The sequence below is a fragment of the Stenella coeruleoalba genome (assembly GCF_951394435.1).
Source record: "Stenella coeruleoalba genome assembly, chromosome: 11".
Lineage (NCBI taxonomy): Eukaryota > Metazoa > Chordata > Mammalia > Artiodactyla > Delphinidae > Stenella > Stenella coeruleoalba.
Window position 1 is genome coordinate 45,493,579 of NC_137157.1, and position 20,186 is coordinate 45,513,764.

Here is a 20,186-nt window from a genome sequence, read left to right on the forward strand (position 1 = left end):
CATGCAGGGGGCACGGGTTTGTGCCCCGGTTCGGGAAGATCCCACATGCCGCGGAGCGGCTGGGCCCGTGAGCCATGGCCGCTGAGCCTGCGCGTCCGGAGCAACGGGAGAGGCCACAACAGTGAGAGGCCCGCTTACCGCAAAAAAAAAAAAAAAAGAAGAATATATGTTAAAGTACACTCAAAACAAATGTTACGTGGAAAATATCTCAAATTTCTAGCAGTAGTTATCTTGGGGAAGGTGGGAGAAAGCTAGGTTTGCTGAGGAGTGGAGGCAAAGCATATTTTAGTTTTACCTCTAATGTTGTAATTTTTTAAAAAGAAGGATAGATTCTGGGTATTAACTATGCATTTAAAAAAAAGAGAAAAAACTCCAAACATTAAAAAAAAGAGTTGCCACATGTATAAAATAAGTTTCGAAGGGGGTGGTTATGATAAATGTAAAAGAATGAACATTCTAGTCTTGGCAGGGAAAATAATTTCAGGAACCTTGCCCTGCTAACCTGGCTTCACCCTCACTCCTTCTACAATCAGTTCCTGACTCCTTAGTTCCAAAGCCATTAAAACTGCATCACATGATTGAGAAATGCTGGCGTCATCTCAGTCCTCTGAAATTCAGGTAGCTAAACCGTTTTTTTAATTTTCTTCCAGAAATATGTTCCTGATTATCAACTTTCAGTGATTCTTAAAGGGAGAACTGATTAGCGTCAAATAACTTAACAAACATACATATATTAAACACTTACATATTTTAAAAATGTTCAGTTCAGTTTCCAAATGTTCCACTTGGAGTTATAGCAACAGTACTCCATAGTTACGCTGCATAATTGTGTTTTCATGTTTAAACCACGTGCAAGCCACCTGGGATTTGGTAGCTAAGTACAGTCTTTTCTCGTTGCGATGGCATCAGGAACATGAGATGATGGGGGCTGCAGGTCACCCACTATGCAAACATGCGGCAGCTGTTCATATTGCAGGCATGTGGCAAAGTCTGCAATATGTCACCGCACATGATTTTTCTCTATACTAGGCCTATACCTAATTGGGATGAGGCTGGCATTTCTGAAGCCAGCATCCTACATGTAAAGCAGCTAGAAATAAGAAAGAGACATATGGGGCTTCCCTGGTGGCGCGGTGGTTGGGAGTCCGCCTACCGGTGCAGGGGACACGGGTTCGTGCCCCGGTCCGGGAAGATCCCACATGCCGCGGAGCAGCTGGGCCCGTGAGCCATGGCCGCTGAGCCTGCACGTCGGGAGCCTGTGCTCCGCAAGGGGAGGGGCCACAACAGTAAGAGGCCCGCGTACGGCAAAAAAAAGTAAAGAAAGAGACATATGCCCCTAGGCTGAGGCATAGATAACTGAAGTAATGAGAAAAGCTAGGAATGGAATGACCTGTTGTAGCAGTTCACTGTTCTGTCGGCTCCATTTGACAAGTCTTCAAAGCTCTCCTTCGGGAGCTGCCCTGAGCCACATACACCTTGCTCTTTTCTACTGTGTGACAGTATGGCAAGAAGTAGTATATATGCCTGTAAGCTGCCTAGGTAGGCAGTAGTACACATTATTTTATCATACAGCTACATGGAGCTCTTTCCATGAGAAGTGTTTTTTACACAAACTGTTTACTGTTTCAGTAAGATACATATAAGTTTTTTTTTAAAGTGCTTCATTTTAAAAAAAATCTACACTTATCATATCCCAAAGTGCTCTGAAAACAGAAAGTTTCTTCCTAAATTCTGCGACAAAAACTGATCTGACCTGATCTGAAGCTCTCATAGTCTCAGTTAACACACTTACTGGTGGTATTTGCGTTTGATAATGGGTGCCATCCTAGACTCTTTTGGGATTTTTTTGTTTGGTTGTTTTTTTTAAAGAAGATGTTGGGGGTAGGAGTTTATTAATTAATTTATTTATTTTTGCTGTGATGGTCTTCGTTTCTGTGCGAGGGCTTTCTCTAGTTGTGGCAGTGCGGGCCACTCTTCATCGCGGCCTCTCTTGTTGCGGAGCACAGGCTCCAGACGCGCAGGCTCGGTAGTTTTGGCTCACAGGCCTAGTTGCTCCGCAGCATGTGGGATCCTCCCAGGGCTCGAACCCGTGTCCCCTGCATCAGCAGGCAGATTCTCAACCACTGCGCCACCAGGGAAGCCCTCTTTTGGGATTATTGAGTAAAATATTTTATAGGTACCCTATCACTTTCTAAAATCTGAAAAATTTTGATTCTAAAACACAACTCACCCTAGGTTTTCAAACAAAGGATTGTGAAGCAGTATGTCCCCAAGTGTTACTGACGTGGTGATTCTACCAAACCCCAAATGGCTCCAATGAGTATTTTTGCCCCAAAGTATGTCATGAGGATGAATCTCCAGGAAAAGAGAAAAGAGGCATGTTAGAACAGCTGTAGGAGTAAAGAGGCTGCACAAAAAACTGCCACAGGAATGATCTGGTAAGTGATGTAGCTCTAAGACTGTATAATTACCTGAAGCTATCCATCCATAAAGACAGCACACGGCACTGCTGCTAATAGTTGTCTGCATAAAAATGAAAATTCCCACTCTTTTGAGACTTTTAGGTATAGGATATTCTCTTCTTTTTTATCTTTTTTTATTGACATACGACATTAGTTTCAGGTGTACAACACAATGATTGGACATTTGTGCATGGATATTCTTATTTAGTAGTTCTCAACCTGTTTAACCATTAGACTATCCCAGGGAGGGAGCTTTCTAAAAATGACCCATGCATGGGTCTCACTTTCAGACATTTTGATTTACTTGGTCTAGAAAGGAGCCTTGACAACAGCGTTTTAAAAAACTCCCTACATGACTCTAATGGGCAGCCAGAGATTTAAAATGTCCCAGTACCCAGGCTGTACCCCAGACCAGACACAATCTTTGGGTGAAGCCCAGACACAAGTAATTTTTGTAAAGATGCTCAGGTGATGCTAATGTATACACAAAGCAGATGGGTTGCGACCCACTGAGTTTCTTGGCTTAAGGCTTAAGTGTGTCAACTGTTTTTTTTTTTTTTTTTTTTTGTGTCAACTGTTTTTTAAAAAATTCTTCCTGGGGCTTCCCTGGTGGCGCGGTGGTTGGGAGTTCGCCTACTGGTGCAGGGGACACGGGTTCGTGCCCTGGTCCGGGAAGATCCTGCGTGTCGCGGAGCGGCTGGGCCCTTGAGCCATGGCCGCTGAGCCTGCGCGTCTGGAGCCTGTGCTCCGCGGCGGCAGAGGCCACGGCAGTGAGAGGCCCGCGTACCGCAAAAAAAAAAAAAAAAAAAAAAAATTCTTCCTTAACCAAGTCATTTCTAGATAATCACTGTAGCAGGTTCACCAACAAAGAAAGTAAAGCTTTCTCCACTCTGACAGTGGCTTATTCATGCAATCTCTCCTCAATTTTTTTATGAATGCAGAAGGGGAAGGGGAAGAAAGGTATGGAAATCACATGAGAACTATTTCCAAATACTTTAGCACAATAATCCATACGACGTTAAACCCCTTTAGTACGTACATCAAAGTGAAGAACAAAACTGAAAAGCAGAATTCACTTTGTTTGAGGCTATATGTAAAGGAGAGCACAACTTAGAAGGTACATAATAGGAAATCATAGCATTTTCCAGTGAATTCTAGGACAGCAAATGAAATAATAATTGCAATAATTTTCCAGTGACTCTTTAACTGGTCAAGATGCCAATGTAAATCAGATTCCTAGACAAATTTCAAAGAAAGCTAGAAAATACATTAAAAATATTAAATTCAAGGTAATTTCTGCTCAGAGACAAACTAAAACATATAGTAAGGTGCATATTTTTTGACGTATCTCTTTTCCTTTACCTAAAAATAAATTTTTTTCATGCATTCTAATGGTCACATGAAAAAGACATTTACTTTTTTTCATCACTAACCCTGAGGAAGGAAGAACAAACGTGGAGTAGACCTCACAGCTCACCAGGAACCAAACTCCACACTTTTTTTTTTTTTTTGCGGTACGCGGGCCTCTCATTGTTGTGGCCTCTCCCGTTGCGGAGCACAGGCTCCGGACGTGCAGGCTCAGCGGCCATGGCTCATGGGCCCAGCCGCCCCCAACTCCACACTTTTTACAATAATAAATGGCAAGTAATGGGAGAAGTCCAGGATACTACACTTATTCAGGCTTCCACACACATCGGTTTAAATACTTAAAACAGATACAACATTTGGATAATTGGCATGGTGACATTTCTCTGCCACAACTGAGCCATTTAAAACTTTTATTACTTTTAGTCCCTTTACTGATTTAAACAAACAAAATAAAATTTATATCTACCATGCAGGAACTTTCAGTTCAATATATAGGGACATTATAGTTTCACGGCTCAAGTTCCATTCAGCAGAAGAAAAATATGCATAAATTCTATAAGCCTTGTCTTTCACCAAAAAGATATTAGTTGTTACAATGGAGTTCAGAGAGAGGAAAAACGTGGAGTTCCATTGTAATGGAATAGAGGAGAAGCTGGCCTTTCTGCTTTGTCATTACAATTACTCTTCTTGGGATGAGACTTGGAATTGCAAATTTAGCTGAATTTACCGAAGTTTTAACTTTAGTAAATGAAATAAAATTCACTGTCTGGGCCAAAAACCCCAAGCAGCTGCTGTTGGGAGCAAGAGGGCGACAAGGACAGAAGAAAACAGATTCACGGCATTGTTATCAAGAATGGGTTTCCCTGCTATGTACTTCACCTCATTCGCTGGGCTGCTGACCACCATGCCAGTGCTTTCATCCAAACCTGCAATGAAAAAGAAGCAAGTGAGGTGGAAAATCCAAATGACTTGAAAAAAAAAATTAGCTTTCTCCTCCAAAGGAGATAATCTTTCAAAGATTCTCAGCCATTCGTAAAATGACTTTAGAGAATAATGTATATGATGAGTGATACAGAACCCATGATTACAAAAGGTCTCTTTGAATAAATGGGTTTCAATACACCTCAATGCTGCTCTCTCAACAATGCTGGAATTCTTTCCAAAGTAGAAGGGAGAAACTGAAAAGCAGAGATGGCATGAAACTGGCAGACAGGGCTTGCCTTCCCAGTGGCTCCCCCTCCTAGGACCAACCTGTGAGACTCCTGAGAATAGGAGCCTCTACAATGGATACCCAGGAGTAGCAAGGTGCCTACACAAAGAAGGCACACAAAGATGAATCTAATCTGCTCCCCAGCCCATTTTTTCCCCAACCCACTCAATATGATCAGAAACCTCCCAGTTAGAGCCCAGTTTAGAATAAAACCTAGGCTCTTTACAAAAACGTGTAATGGGTGTGTGTGTGCACATGCGTGTGCATATATGGTTACTAACCCTTTAGTATAAATTAAAATCAGATTGCTTCCTCCTCAGCATCTAGATAAGACTAATGAACCTGAGAGAACAAATGTTCTGATGGTGGAAAGGGGAGTGGAAGGACAAGTCGATTATCTTGGGACATGAAGAGAATTGGGAGCACTGTATTCAGGGAACCATTCTCCAGATGTCTAGCCTCTTCACTGGATGAATCAAAGGAGAAAACATGGTTGGTTAGAGGGTGGAGCAAATACACACCTAACAGAACATGTCAGTACACTGACATGACAGGAGAGCCTTAGATGCAAAGCACAGAAAATTCTGGAGAAAACGGACTCTCTCATATATCTTGAGTGGGACTAAAAACTCAGTGGGGAGGATAGCAAACATGATGTCACAGTAGAAAAGTACATCATATGTGTAGAGTCAGATTATTAGAATAATTATTTCTCAAATGGACTTGGAAAATAAATGGAAGGAGGGACATTATAATGATCTGACTCCAAAATTCTGCGTCCGTGGGATTAGGTAAAGTCCCATAAGCAAAAGCATCTGTCTCCTGCACTATCCTATCTTCCCTGCATAGCTTCTACTCACTGCTCTGTAGGAGTAATTCTCTTTCAATCAATTTGACACAAAAGAATGAGAAATTCAAAATGATGGAGACTTTGCTCTTTCATTCTGGGTCCCCCAACAACCTGTGTCTTGGCAATTGTTTTTATTATCACATCTCTTTTTTTTCCTTTTCCATATTTCTTCCCCATTTCTTTCTGTTTTTAAAGATTTATTTATTTATTTATTTTTGGCTGCGTAGGGACTTAGTTGCAGCACGCAGGCTCTTCGTTGTGGTGCACGGGCTTCTCTCTAGCTGTGGCGTGTGGGTTTTCTCTTCTCTAGTCGTGGCGTGCAGGCTCCAGGGCACTAGAGCTCTGTAGTTTGTGGCACGCAGGCTCTCGAGTTGACGCGTGCAAGCTCAGCAGTCATGGCACGTGGGCTTAGTTGCCCCACGGCATGTGAGATCTTAGTTCCCTGACCAGGGATTGAACCTGCATCCCCTGCACTGTAAGGCGGATTCTTTACCACTGGACCACCAGGGAAGTCCCCCCATTTTTTTTTTTTTTTTTTTTTTTTTTGCGGTACGCGGGCCTCCCACTGCCGTGGTCTCTCCCGTTGCGGAGCACAGGCTCCGGACACGCAGGCTCAGCGGCCACGGCTCACGGGCCCAGCCGCTCCGCGGCATGTGGGATCCTCCCGGACCGGGGCACGAACCCGCGTCCCCTGCATCGGCAGGCGGACTCTCAACCACTGCGCCACCAGGGAAGCCCTCCCCCCATTTTTTTTAAGGACACATTTATTCAGTGTCATGATCAGACTACTGCATTTAACAGTCAACAGCATGGGTGAAAAAAACAACCCTACATTAAAAATCCTTGTTGTAATGCTCTACACTTTCCACAGAAAAAAAAACTAAAATAACTTATTATACAATTAGTCAAAAATACAGTCCTCGAATTTTTTGCCCATAAACATGAGTGTTGTCTAAAACATACCTTCTTTGTAGCAGCTAGGCCCTGCCACCAGTGTGCATGGCTGAGTTCCCATTTCTTTAATACACCAATAAGTTACAACAATAAGGTAATGTTCTTACCACTAAATTGCATGGTAGCTCCTAAATACGAATCCACAATTGATCCTAGTAATCCAGCCAGACCCCCAAATGCAATAATTGGCCACTGAGGAGCAGAAATGTCTAAATCATTAACAAAAACCAACTGCGTGAGGAAGTATGCAATGCCCACAAAGGTCCCTCCAAGGAGACTGGAGGCAAGGCCCACCATCGTAACTCCTCCGTTGGTCCCTAAAGAAGAACATGGATAAAATCATCTAGTTAACAATCAGCAAACACATAAAGTCAAAAAAAGCAAAATATTTTGGTACCTATCTAATCAAGACGAATTTAAAGAAAGGGTTCACTTTGATGCAATCCAAAGACCATCCTACTTAGAAAACAGGCTTTTCTCCTCAGTAACTCCTGACATTCTAAGCAGTGATGTGGAATAGTTTAGTAGAGCTAGACTGCCTGGTTTCAATCTTAGTCCTGTCATTTCCAAGTCTGGTTACTGTGGTGAAGTAACTAAGTTACTTAACTAAGTTACCTAACTTCTCTATGCCTTAGTTTACTCATTTGTAAGATGTAAACAATAAAAGGACCAATTCACATGGTTATTAAGAGTAAACAGTAATCCATGGAGAGCAGTTAGAACACTGCTTTGCACATAGTAGGTACTCAAATATGTTAACTGTTATTATGATGATGATGATGATGAAGGGGAAAAGAAGCAAAATGAGAGGAAGGAGGAGGAGACAATGATAAAGTACTAGTAGCAGTACTAGTAGTAGTAGTAGTTGATAATGATAAGGGGGAAATGAGATATACATTGAAGCACTAACCACATAACAGGCTCCCAAGAAATACTGTATCATTTCCTTCCTTTTCCTTTCCCACTGATAAGCCTGTGGGCCAATCTCTATGTTTCTATATCATTTATCTAGGAATTACTAACACTTCCTGCAAATATTATTTATTATCACCGATTTAATATCCTATAGCGATTTTCCAATTAAGGAGACAAACTGAAATTCTTAAAAGGCTTTTAAATAAGAAACACAATAAATCAAGAGGCTTTTTGTTCATTTTTTTTAACATCCTTATTGTAGTATAATTGCTTTACAATGGTGTGTTAGTTTCTGCTTTATAACAAAGTGAATCAGTTATACATATACATATGTTCCCATATCTCTTCCCTCTTGCGTCTCCCCATTTTTGTTTTTTAAAGAAACTTAAATAAAGACTCACCTACTGGAACTTTCTCCCAGGTTGTTATCAGCCTCGGTGGGCTTTTACTCAGAACAGTGCCAACTTCTGAAGCCCATGTGTCTCCAGCAGAGCAGGCCAGTGCAGCCAAGAGAGACAAACACATCCAAGAAGCAGTGTGCTGCTTGGAAAAATCTATTGGGATTTCCCCAGGGCCATTTTCTATCATGTATAGCAGGGCCAGCTCTGTGGGCACAGCTCCATTACAGAATACCTGAATCCAATTCCTCTGCCCACCTAGGAACAAACAAGGGAATGAAAAGGACAAAAAACGTTTTCTCCTCAGGAGGAAAATCATGCATTTTTAGGAACTTACATTTCAAAACTTAAAAGAAAAATGACTAAAATTTCAAAAATGACTAAAAGTGGGATGGTAACTTTGCCCACATTCTATATTGTTTTAGAATAATGAATGATAGACTTCAGTATTTCTACAATTCTGCTGTTATTTGCTATTGTGGTAAAGTAATAATAAACTATATCAGGCTACTACTAAAGTAATTCTCATAAAATTTATGTTTCAATAGTCTAAACATGTTCTGATTAAAAGCTTATGATATGTTAAGATGAAATAAAGGTTCCTATTTTAAGTAACGTTAAACGTAATTCATTCTACCTTCCTTGTATTCTGAATCTAGACGTTTCTTTGTTTCTCCCCTCCATTTAGTGAGTCTTGAGGAAGAAAGAAAAAACATCAGCAAAGAGGTGAAAAAGCTGAAATTTGCAACGGTTAGGATAAATCCAACCACGAGCCCTGAAAGAAACACATATATACACAAAATTACACTTAGTCCATACATTAATGCTGTGAAAAAAAGAATGATTTTTTTCAATTATTTTCATATTATAACTGGAAATGTTCATTTCCCATACCTTTACATTTTTACCAACTAAGATATTACCAAACAGTATAGGGTCTTTCAAGTTTCTATTTTTTACATTTTCCCCCCATAGCCTGGGATGTTTTTCTACTTTACAAGGAAAATTCAATAAATAGAGCATCCAAGAGTAAATCTGGGAGAGAGAGGCATATAGAAAACAAATTCCAACATGACAGAAGTAAGTCTCCCCTTATTAGTAATTATTTTAAATGTAAATGGGTTAAATGATCCAATCAAAAGATGGAGATTGGCAAAATGGATAAAAATACGTGGTCCAACTATATGCTGTCTACAAGAGACTCACTTTAAATCCAAAGACACAAATAGTCTGAAAGTAAAAGGATTGAAAAAGATAATCCATGCAAATAAGTGACCAAAAGAGAGCAGCAGTGGCTATACTAATATCAGACAAGTGAGACGAGCTCAAGACAGCATTCATGTGACATGATCTCCCTCTTTCCCTCTTTTTTTTTTTTTTTTAGCATTTCTTTTCTTTTGGGCATAACAAAATGCTCAAGGCTCATCTTAGACCTACCTTGCCCCAGCCCTAGAAGCAGCCGTTTCTCTGAGGAGCTCTGGTTCATTACAGTGGGGAATGGAGGGCAGAGGTCAAAATCTAGGATTATGGTGTGTTCTAGTATATTTGCTTTTTGTGGACAAAGCAAGTGAATACACACACATACAAATATACACACATGCATATATATGCATGCTTATATATGGGAACATACACATGTATATACACATACACATAAATATTTGGGGAATCACAAGATCACACCAGTAACTCCAGTTCCAATCTATCTCCACAGGTTCTCTCTTGCTTTTCCCCATTCCATATTTGTATGCCTTTTTCCTTAGTTAGAACTCTGGCCTCAAACAACAATGACAATTTCACTCATCTGCTCAATCTCTATTACATCTAAAAAACTGTTTTAGAATTGCTTCACCCATACTACAACACAAACAAACCTACTAAAAATAGTAATTTGTAATTCTCCCCTTCCTGTAACCCCAGACTGAAGGAATAAAGAATATAGTTAAATACTGGGTCCATAAGTTACTCTTTTTCTTTTTCTCCCTTCAGTGAGCTTATAGTATTCATTTAAAATACAGTTGGGTTCATCTGTTTTAGTTTGCTTTCAGTTTTAGATCCCCCCCCTTCCCAACTTCACTGATATTCTTAAACATGCTTTTAAAAGTCACACTTATACAAAAAGGTATATTTAGAGAGGTGTCACTTCCTCCCATGTCCCTTCTGCCCCTCCCTCTATATTTTGCTCTCTTTCCATTCTTTGTATGTATTCAACATCATTGTTCTCCAGTTTATCATTCCTGTGTTTTCTTTTATGAAGATAAGCAGATATATGCATGTTTTCTTATTTTTCCTTCTTCCTTACACAAAAGGTAGCATTCTCTATATGTGATTTTGAAATTTCAAGCACACTTTTGACAATTTTATCTTCCTTCTTTCAGGGAGAGAATGTGCTAGTCTGCCACTGAGTACTCAGATCAGTGGCACCCAAGAGTGGCAACCATGGGGTTCATGGTTGACAATTTCTGCTCTCTGGAACTCTTAAGATAAATAGATTGAGTTTTGCTATATTAAGATTTATTTTTATTAAATAACACAATAAGCAAAGTTCTACTAAGTAACAGAATAGATATTAAATAATTATTAAATAAGTTACCATGTATTTAATAAATAAGTATTAAATAATAGAACAAGGGACCAGGTTCCTATTTCTGTAGCAATAGGAAATTTTCTATTGGTTAGCTCCATCCTGACTGATTGATCCATCCAGAGATACTCGGTTATTGGCATTTTACTTGTGTTTAGTACTTTTTTACTGAGAGTGCAAGAAATCGCTATAATGCTGTATAAAGTAAAATAAAGTGCTTCAGCTCTGGAGTTGAACAGTCTCGAGTTAAAATCTTGACTCTTCCACTTACTTCTGCATGACTAGATGTTACCTAACTTTAAGCCTCAATTTCTCATTGGTGTATTAAGAAGAAGAATAATTCCTACCTCACTGGCTTGATGTGAAAAGTTAAATGAGATAATTTTTATAATATGCTTATTATAAACCCAGCATGTAAGAGGCCCGTAATAAATGTTACCTAATATCATTGGCAATAATGGCAGTTACAGTGGCAAAACCTCAACAAGAACATCATTATTATTGCAATTGTGTTATTATTATAATAACAAAGATGAATATTATTATGTTACCCAACCTTTAAGTTTTTCAATTGTTTTTAAACTTATTACAAAATTACTACATGGGTATTGGAGGGGAAAGCCAAAACATACAGAAGTCAAAGTGCCTCCTTCCTTCACCACTGCCACTCCCATCCCTTCTCCATGGTCAGTCACTGTTAACAATTTGTTCCACAGTCTTAAGCACACCCAAAGTGAGATGGCCCTAAAAAAACCTACACTGATATGCTACAAAAAGGAATCTACATCCTTTTTACTTCAAACACCTCAAAATATCACATGAAGTGATCAGTGTTCAAGTTGATGACAGGTTCGGAATGAGGAAATAAATTGAAGCTAATGTGCTTTGAAGGAATGATTTCTTTTATGTAGTCTAAAAAATATCTTAGAACTTTTTGCATCTCCCAGTTATGACAACTTTTAGATTAGTAACTGCTAACTCCACTTGGTGTCTTTTCCACCTCTTCAACCCACCTCTATCATCTTTAATCGTCCGTGCTAAGGAGTTAATTTGCATAACAATCGGATGCTCCCAAAGACTGTGAAGACTCAAGAATTATGGCTGCCTTCTGAGCTTAAAACAGGTAAATTCTATAACTGGCAGATGCCATCTAGGGAAGTAAAACAACACTGTCTACAAATGTCTTTGATAGTGGGAGTAGAGTTACCCAAAATTCCAACCAAGGGGACCTGGGAATAATATCTGGGAGACAGGAAAGGGAAAGGTAGGACTGGAATTTTATAACTTAATAAACTCAAACCTAATCAATTATATTATAAGTAATTTGCCTACAGAAAGACTATGGGAATCAAAAGAAGGCTGGTTAGCCCAAAATATAGAATATGAAGGCCAAGAGAACCAGAGGTTGGCAGACGTAAATACTATATAAGGGACAGGACTGTTTGACCTGTGGATTTGCATTACTGACTGTTTCTCAGACTCTGTACTCTGCCAAAGCAACCTTCTCATTACAATCTGACTTCTCAAGTGGTCTGACTGCAAGAACTGGACATGTCTGAACAGTGATGTTTGTATTCCAGTTGGCCCAGTAGTTCTATATTTTATCAGATTAATAAAGTAGCATTCTGGCTCATATATTAGTCTCTTATAACAATGGCAACATAAACCAGTTTTCTTGGCTCTAATCAACTCTGGGTACCTGATAGAATGAGGTTTCTATTTCAAAAGACTGAACGCCAGACCCGAATTATGATAACCAAAGAGGTAAGGCCATCCTTGTGAGAACACACAGAGCACAACCACTGGCCCTTCCTGACAACACCTCATTGGCTGTGCACTTCCATTACACTTACAGCATCTCCTTCTGGGGATTAAATGCCTCAAACCCATCTTACTTATCATCTGTCTGACAGTGGGATTTTTATCTATTTTGTTCATTACTAAGCCTTCAGTGCCCAGAACAATGTCTGGCATACAGGGGACCCTTACTAAATATTTGTTGAATGAATGAATAAAAAAAATGGGAAACCATTAAGCCTAAGCGTCTTGGCAAGTGAAATTAAATTTACACTTGTCAAGCCCAGAGACTGATGACAAACTGTCCACACAGACATGTTCAAAGGAACACACTGAAAAACTAGACTAGACAACACTTTCTTGGAGCAAATCACCTGCACAGTGCTTTACAGTTTACAAGTTCATTCTCACATAACCCCTCATGTGATCCTCTCCTTATTCTAGAAGCATTCTTTCTCTCAAGGAGACAAGAGCCCTTCACTTCAGTGTCCACCCTAAGCAATGCCTCAACCCCTCCCCTCTTCCTTCAACACTGAGGTATATGTTCCTGTGTCACAGAGGACTCTAAATACCCAGATCCTGAGGAAGTTCTGAAACTCTTCTCAATCCCAAGCACACTAAAGACATGGTATGGCAAACCTTAGTAAAATTCCTATGACTGTAATAGTAGTTGTGGAAGGAAAACAATACTAACATTTATAAAATACATGTTGCTATTTTATGAGTGCCAGGTCCTGTGCTAAGCATTTTACACGTATGACTCCTCATGATAAGTCAATGCTATAGATAATATTATTCCCTCTAATTTGATGGAAAATTATAACACAAAGTTTAAGTGACTTGCAGTTATACTTCAGGACAGTATTCCCAAGTACTATGATATACCTTGAATCAACATTACAGTTTTTTGTCCTTAAGGAAAAAAAAAAAGCTCCAAACAAAAAAGATACCAAAATTCCACAGAATGCAAGGACTAGGAAAAGGGTAGTGGTTTTAAAATCAATCAACATATATTTCCTAAGCACTTTTATAAGAGCATGTAGCGCTATTCAAAAAAGTTTAGGACACAGAAGAATATGATACACTCCGTGTCTTTGGGGAGTTTATTGTATAATACTTTATAGTTTAAAAAGATATGTTGTCCCACACATTATCTTGTTTGAGCCTCACCAATAAGCCCATAAGGACCTATTTCATAGGAGATGAAGAAAGTGAGTCTCTGAGGAGTTACGTGACATGGACAAGTTCACAAAGATAGCAGATGGCAATGCTACAATTCAAATATATATCTTTTAATTCTTTTTTTAAAAAGTCTTTACTGAATTTGTTATAATATTGCTTCTGTTTTATGTTTTGGTTTTTTGGCCACAAGGCATGTGGGATCTTAGCTCCCCGACCAGGGATCCAACCTGCTCCCCCTGCACTGGAAGGCGAAGTCTTAACCACTGGAACACCAGGGAAGTCCCTACATCTTCTAATTCTAAATCAAGCCAGGTAGGAGAGGAGTAGAGGCCAAAGGGCCAGGAGGCAGAAAAGGAAATGGTAGTAGGAAAGAAAAAAAAGTGGAGATCAGAAAAGTAAGAGGAGAAACAGGATCATATACAGCATGGAAGCCAAAGGAAGACAGTACTTCAAGAAGAACTTGACGCTTCTTCCCACAGGTCAAGAACAATGAAAACCAAGGCAAGGCTACCTGAGAAAGGACATTTTTAGCAAAGCATAACTCTATATTGTTATATTCAAATAGAGATTGCTCAAATTATTTGTTATAAATGAGTAATTACTTTCAAAGTGCTAACAACAGATTTCTCAATTTCTCAACAGAACTTGAACAATGTATCTCAATTATGAAGAAGGAAAATGAGCATGATTCTGAAGAACTGTGCCTAATAATAAAAAGCACCCTATACATGTTGGCTATGTGCTAGGCTCTGAGCTAAAAACTTTATAGTAATTATCTCACTTAATTCTTACTGCAATCCTAAGAATGAAATCAGGGGTGGATCAAGATTTTGTGGGTCCTGATGCTTATAAATTGGGGGCCCTCTTTTTAAAAAAAAAGCACAAAAATATCTTTTACCTCTGTAAAATTTACAAAACAAGAAGACCATGAGAGCACACTGCTAGGGCTCTTCCTAGAACCTTGAAAGGTACCATCGTAAATGAAATGCCATGAAGTTTAAGCTTTATTACTTTCATGATTTGTCCTTCTCTAGGTTAAATTTTTTTTATGCACAGGAAGCATTTATTTATTTTTTGAAATTTTAAAAAATTGAAGTATAGTTGATTTACAATGTTGTGTTAATTTCTAGGTTAGATATTAAAAACCCATTTCTCTGAAAACTGAGGTACAGAGAGGTTACGTGACTTTTCCAAAGCCATAACTATTACTCAAACTCATCCTGCCTGATTCTAGTGCTTGTTCTTTTACTTATCAGGCTATATTGCCTCCGTGAAGGCCTGCTCTAGTTTATAAAACTTCATGAAACATCTGCTGTATGTGAACACAGAGGGGATAGGGTGTCTCCACAGTGCATTAGGGCTAATGATTATCAGCATTTTGAAGGCTAGGTAGGCAGCTTCAAGACCTGCCAGTTCTAAATAATCCTTATCCTGTAGTGATCTCAGCCTACAGGAAGTATTTGGTGGTGGTGGTGGGGGGGAATCCTCATGTCTTGGGGCTTATAACACTGGTAGGATATGAAAATCCCAAAGTCAGATCAGATCCCATCAATCCCCTGGTTCAAGGCAGGGGGGATTCTAGTTTGGGATAAAATCTTTACTGTGTCCTGATAAGCCCTGTATTATCTGGCCCTTACCCACTTCTTCAACTTTATCTTACTCTACTTTTCCTTTTCTTCCTATTTTCCAGTCAAATGAGCCTTATTCTCACACCTGAACAAGCCAGGCTTGAACATGTCAGGGCCTTTCTACTTGTCTGTCAGCGCAACATGCTTCTCTCAGATCTTCTCATTTCTGACTTCTTCAGGTCCCAGTTCAAAACAACCTCTTTAGAAGAAAGGTTAATCCAGACCCTATCCACAGAAGAATGCCCCACATTCCCCAATATACACACTTTATTATCTTTAATATTTTTCTCATAAACTTTATCGTTATATTAAAAGTTTTATGTATTTTATTTGTTTATTATCTATCTGTACTAAAGAATAAAAGTTCCATAAAATCTGAAATCAGCTATATCCCCAGTTTCTAGAAGAGTGGCACACAGTAACTGCTCAACAAATATTTGCTAGAAGAATAAATAAATGGCCTGTCCCCATCTCAACTCTGAAGAATGAATCAAGAATACTCAGTTGGGACTACTCTGCCTCAGGCTATTAACAGCAATTTCCAAGTGCTATTCTTCTCAATGGCTCCTCTATTTTACCTTGAGGAAAAATGTTCCAATGTTTCCGCTAGCAGAAAATTTAAACCAACTCAGGAGCAGAATAACCAAGGTCCTCAAAAGTCTATCCTACTAATCTAGTTGTTATCAATTACAAGGTTCAATTTGTACATCACACTAAAAGGGTATGTTAGTATCTGAAATTTTGACAGAATAGTAAAGTTGAGTAATGCATAACTTTATCATTGTCTAAAATATGCAACATTGTGATTCATAGGCTCATATATTCAGAATTTAGAAAACATGAGTTTAAATTATATAAGCAAGCACTTATTATATGGTTAAACATTCAGAAGAAAAACATACCTCCTAAAGCCCCACTATGATTTAGACTTTTCTTTTTAAAGCCATTAGAGACGATCAAAACGGGAACAAAAACTGAAAACAGCCAACGCCAAGGAGAAATAGGCTGTAAGTTACCTGAAAAATTATAAAGGTAGAGCATAAATTGTATGAAGCCTGCACAGGTTACCTTTGGCTGCAAGTTTTTTTGTTTTTTTGTGTTTTTTTCGGTACGCGGGCCTCTCACTGTCTTGGCTTCTCCCGTTGCGGAGCACAGGCTCCGGACGCGCAGGCTCAGCGGCCATGGCTCACGGGGCCAGCCACTCCGCGGCATGTGGGATCTTCCCGGACCGGGGCACGAACCAGCGTCCCCTGCATCGGCAGGCGGACTCTCAACCACTACACCACCAGGGAAGCCCAGCTGCAAGTTTTGATAACTGCATTCTGGATTAAAATACTGTGGTAAGTAGAGAAACTGAGATAAAGACACCAAAGTAAAATATTCATGTTGAGAATTATATATTTTCAGAGAGACAATCCTAGTGGGGAATGACCAAATAAGTCCTGTCCAAGTTTAGAGAACCATTTACAACTATTTATAATAATGGGTATTTGATAGATATTTGGAGATCTGAAATGAAGCTCTGGTTCTTTATTTTTTTGGAAAGGAGGCATGTATTCATTCTCAAGAACTGTATAGAACAAATACCTTTCTTAACAGGATCCAATTATTCCTCTCTCTACCTTTCACAGAGATTTTTTTAAATCCTCCCACAGGCTACACAACTCAGGACGCAAAGGTTAGCAACTGATTTTTCCAAAGGTTGCATCCAGCTCACAGATGTTTTGTTTAGCTAGCATAATTTTTTTCAGTTTGAATCAATATTTAAAGTTTAGGAAATTTCGTATAAAAATCCAGATTCTTGTTTTCTGTTTTTAAAAACTGGAAGTTCAGGCCCACGTGGCAGAATTGACTACAGGTAGAGAAGTCACCTCCTTTAGACAGGTCATGGCTTTCCCATTTAAAATCCCCGCCATTCCTGACAGATTCTTAAACACCAAGGCTGACTGATTATAGTAAAGAAAAGTGTGAACTATTGCTTGTGCCCAGGTTTCTATCAAAAATTGGAAAATGCAACACAAAGAGGGTGAAATGTTAAAAAAAAAATTGGGAAAATCCTATTTCTAGAAGTGTAAACTGTTCCCATGTGCTTAATATGCACAGTAAAGCCTTGGAGAGCTTCACTTATCTGCATCAGGTGCCTGGCCCCAAGGGGTCACTTCAATTTACAAATCCTGATTTATTCTATGTAGTTCAAGTCATAGTTAATACTGGCATTAAGGAGAATCTTCTCACATACCTCTCCTACCCGAGCCCTCATCCCCTACTGGGAATCATTATGAACGAACAGCCTTGAAAGCACGTGTAACCTGGAGAACACGCACTCGATTATTCACATGTTTTTTTGCAAAAGGACTAAGGTCTAAAAAGGTAATCATTTATGATAAAACCATTTATAAGAGTTTACTTTCTCACTCTGTTTTTCACTTTTCCTTTGAACTGAACGGTATTGTTTTTATAAAGGGGTACCAATGAAGTTTGTACAAAGGCATACTTATGCTCTAAGGCAGTTTCAAAATCTTAAAGATTTGAGGGCTTCCCTGGTGGCGCAGTGGTTGAGAGTCCACCTGCTGATGCAGGGGATACGGGTTCATGCCCCGGTCCGGGAAGATCCCCCATGCCGCGGAGCAGCTGGGCCCGTGAGCCATGGCCGCTGAGCCTACGCGTCCGGAGCCTGTGCTCCGCAACGGGAGGGGCCACAACAGTGAGAGGCCCGCGTACCGCAAAAAAGATTTGAGTTCAGAGTACCTCATATTTATGCAAATTGGCTTCAGCCTTTAAAACAAGTCTGTTCTTTTGCAGTGACCAAACAGCAGACAAATCTTCCAAATCTAAACATTGTATCATCATTTTACTTTTTATTTTTTACAGGACACATGAAACTGATAAACTTCCTTACTAATATTCTTATTAAAAGCATCACTAAAATTGCTTTGCAAAATTATGTTTAACCTCACTTATTTTTCACCAAGCTAGATGTAATAATTACATGAAATAAAAGACATTTTGGAACCGGTATAACTAGTATTATGACAAGCAGCATTTACTAAAAGCTTTAAAACGTTCAAGGCACTGCATATTTCCATGTTAGTAAATACAAATCAGGCCGTGGAAATTAAGTAAACACAACAGTTTATAACCATTCAGAAGATATGAGTTTTGCCGTTCACAATGGTACTTTCTAAATTTCACCGATTAGGTTATAGAAAGACAATTTAGAACATTTATACTCACCATAATAGGTGCTTGCAGTCATAGACATAATCCAGAAAGCTAAAGAAATGCAAATGATCAGACTCAATATAACTATATTAGTTATCATCTCTATGTATTTTTTGTATGTATTGTGGTCAAGATCTGTCATGAAAAATAACAGTATGAACACCTGGGGGGGGAAATATCTCGCGTTTCTGAGAAAAATAGTCATTTAAGTTGCCAGCAAAACATTCGTGTAGAGGCGAACATAAATGCCAACATCTTCCACCGTCCGAGAAAATAATATAAACCCAAACTATTTCTGGAAACTGGGCTGGTGGGGCGCTGCCGCAGAAGCCTGAGCGAGATCAACGCCTCCCTGCGAGAGCAAACCGCAACCTCTCAGACAGCTGCGGGCTCGCAGACCGCGGTCTCTTCACACGTGAACTTCGCAACCGGGAAGGTGAAAGGGAAGCGGAAGCAGCCAATCAGCGGCCCGGGAGGGCGAGCTCCGCCCCCACCGCCCGCCCACGCGCTGACGCTAGGGGTCGGCAAATGCAGAGAGGCGAGGCGCGGTGCCGGAATTTGGGGTGTCCCGGTGGCGAGCCCCGAGTGACGGGGTGCGGTCACTCTCGACGGCCGCCCGCGCAGCCCTAGAGGCCGGGTCCAGGCGGCCAGGGCCGAGGACCCTGGAGCTCAGCTCGCTCCTCGCCGCTTGTCAGCGTCCCGTGGCTCGCCTCCTGCGCGCCTGCGCAGCGGCCACCCGTGGGCGTCGCCTCGCTTACGTGAGCGTTTAAAGGGCGGCTCCAAGGTCCAGAGGACCAAGCGAGGACTGCCGTCGGCAGGGCCCTGGTACGTTTGTAATGCTCTTTAGAGTCTGGACCCTTGGAACACCTATAAAAGTCTTGTGTTTGAGGACATACCCAAACGCTGAAAAGTGAAACCACCACCAAGGCAGTAACAGCATAGAGGAATGAAAGCAAGTGAACTTAGACCCAGTAGACCATGTCAAGCATCAGATTCGAATGCTTTTTCGTCTGTGAACAGTTCATGGCATACAATATTATGGACTTCTTTGAGGTGGGGGATATATTGGGCTGTGGAAAGGGAATTTTATGACTGAGAAGATCACTTAAAAACAGCACCTGTAAGGTGCTGGACACTGTTAGCCGCTGGAAATGTAAAGATAGCTCGACATAGTTCCTGCTATTGAATTCTCAAGTAATTATTATGTGGAACATTGTGGAAATTGTTCCCGCACCTCTCCTATTTAAAGTCTGTGCATTCAGTCAATTCACTTAGAAAGCAGAACGGCTTGTCACCTTAAACAAATGAATCTTGTGGCTTATTTCACGTTTTAATTAATTTTTGTTTGCTGAGTTAACAGTAACTAATTGATAATTACATTACATTCTGAACTTTTTCAGTTAATTGCTGACAGTGTAAAAAGAGGAAGCAACTCACTTTCAGACATAGTACCCAAACGTGTTTTAACCTGCTGAAAGTAATTACTTTTTGAAAACTCACACTGTATTATATGCCAAGACTATTTGAAGCCCTTTCCTTTGGTAAGGCATACAATTAATTACCTGAGAACCAAATTTGTGAAGTAGGACTAAACAGTAGTGGACTTCTCTTACTAT

At 39.9% G+C, this 20,186-nt stretch overlaps 1 protein-coding gene across 3 annotated transcripts; it reads right to left on the reverse strand.

Moving 5' to 3' along the window:
- Nucleotides 1-318: 318 nt before the first annotated feature.
- TMEM19 (transmembrane protein 19) lies at nucleotides 319-19,354 on the reverse strand. 3 transcript variants are annotated; one of them, XM_079938283.1, is made up of 7 exons: nucleotides 18,734-19,354; nucleotides 18,583-18,621; nucleotides 16,251-16,364; nucleotides 8,795-8,932; nucleotides 8,161-8,415; nucleotides 6,952-7,161; nucleotides 319-4,756 (listed from the first exon to the last, which is right to left on the reverse strand). In XM_079938283.1, exons 2-7 carry the CDS (start codon nucleotides 18,608-18,610, stop codon nucleotides 4,590-4,592), a joined length of 912 nt encoding a protein of 303 aa, XP_079794409.1. In that variant the 5' UTR covers nucleotides 18,611-18,621; nucleotides 18,734-19,354; the 3' UTR covers nucleotides 319-4,589. The 3 variants fall into 3 exon arrangements, with proteins under 3 accessions (XP_079794409.1, XP_079794407.1, XP_079794408.1); XM_079938281.1 differs by having other exon boundaries at nucleotides 18,583-19,354; XM_079938282.1 differs by lacking the exon at nucleotides 16,251-16,364 and having other exon boundaries at nucleotides 18,583-19,354.
- Nucleotides 19,355-20,186: the final 832 nt, after the last annotated feature.

Bases quoted from the DNA above. Each gene is read 5' to 3' on its own strand.
- TMEM19 (XM_079938281.1), bottom strand. From the start codon at position 18,775: ATGACTATTTTTCTCAGAAACGCGAGATATTTCCCCCCCCAGGTGTTC. The intron at 16,365-18,582 runs GTGAGTATAAAT...ATAATTTTTCAG, and splicing joins GACTGCAAGCACCTATTATG to GTAACTTACAGCCTATTTCT. The intron at 4,757-6,951 runs GTAAGAACATTA...TTTTCATTGCAG, and splicing joins AGCTACCATGCAATTTAGTG to GTTTGGATGAAAGCACTGGC.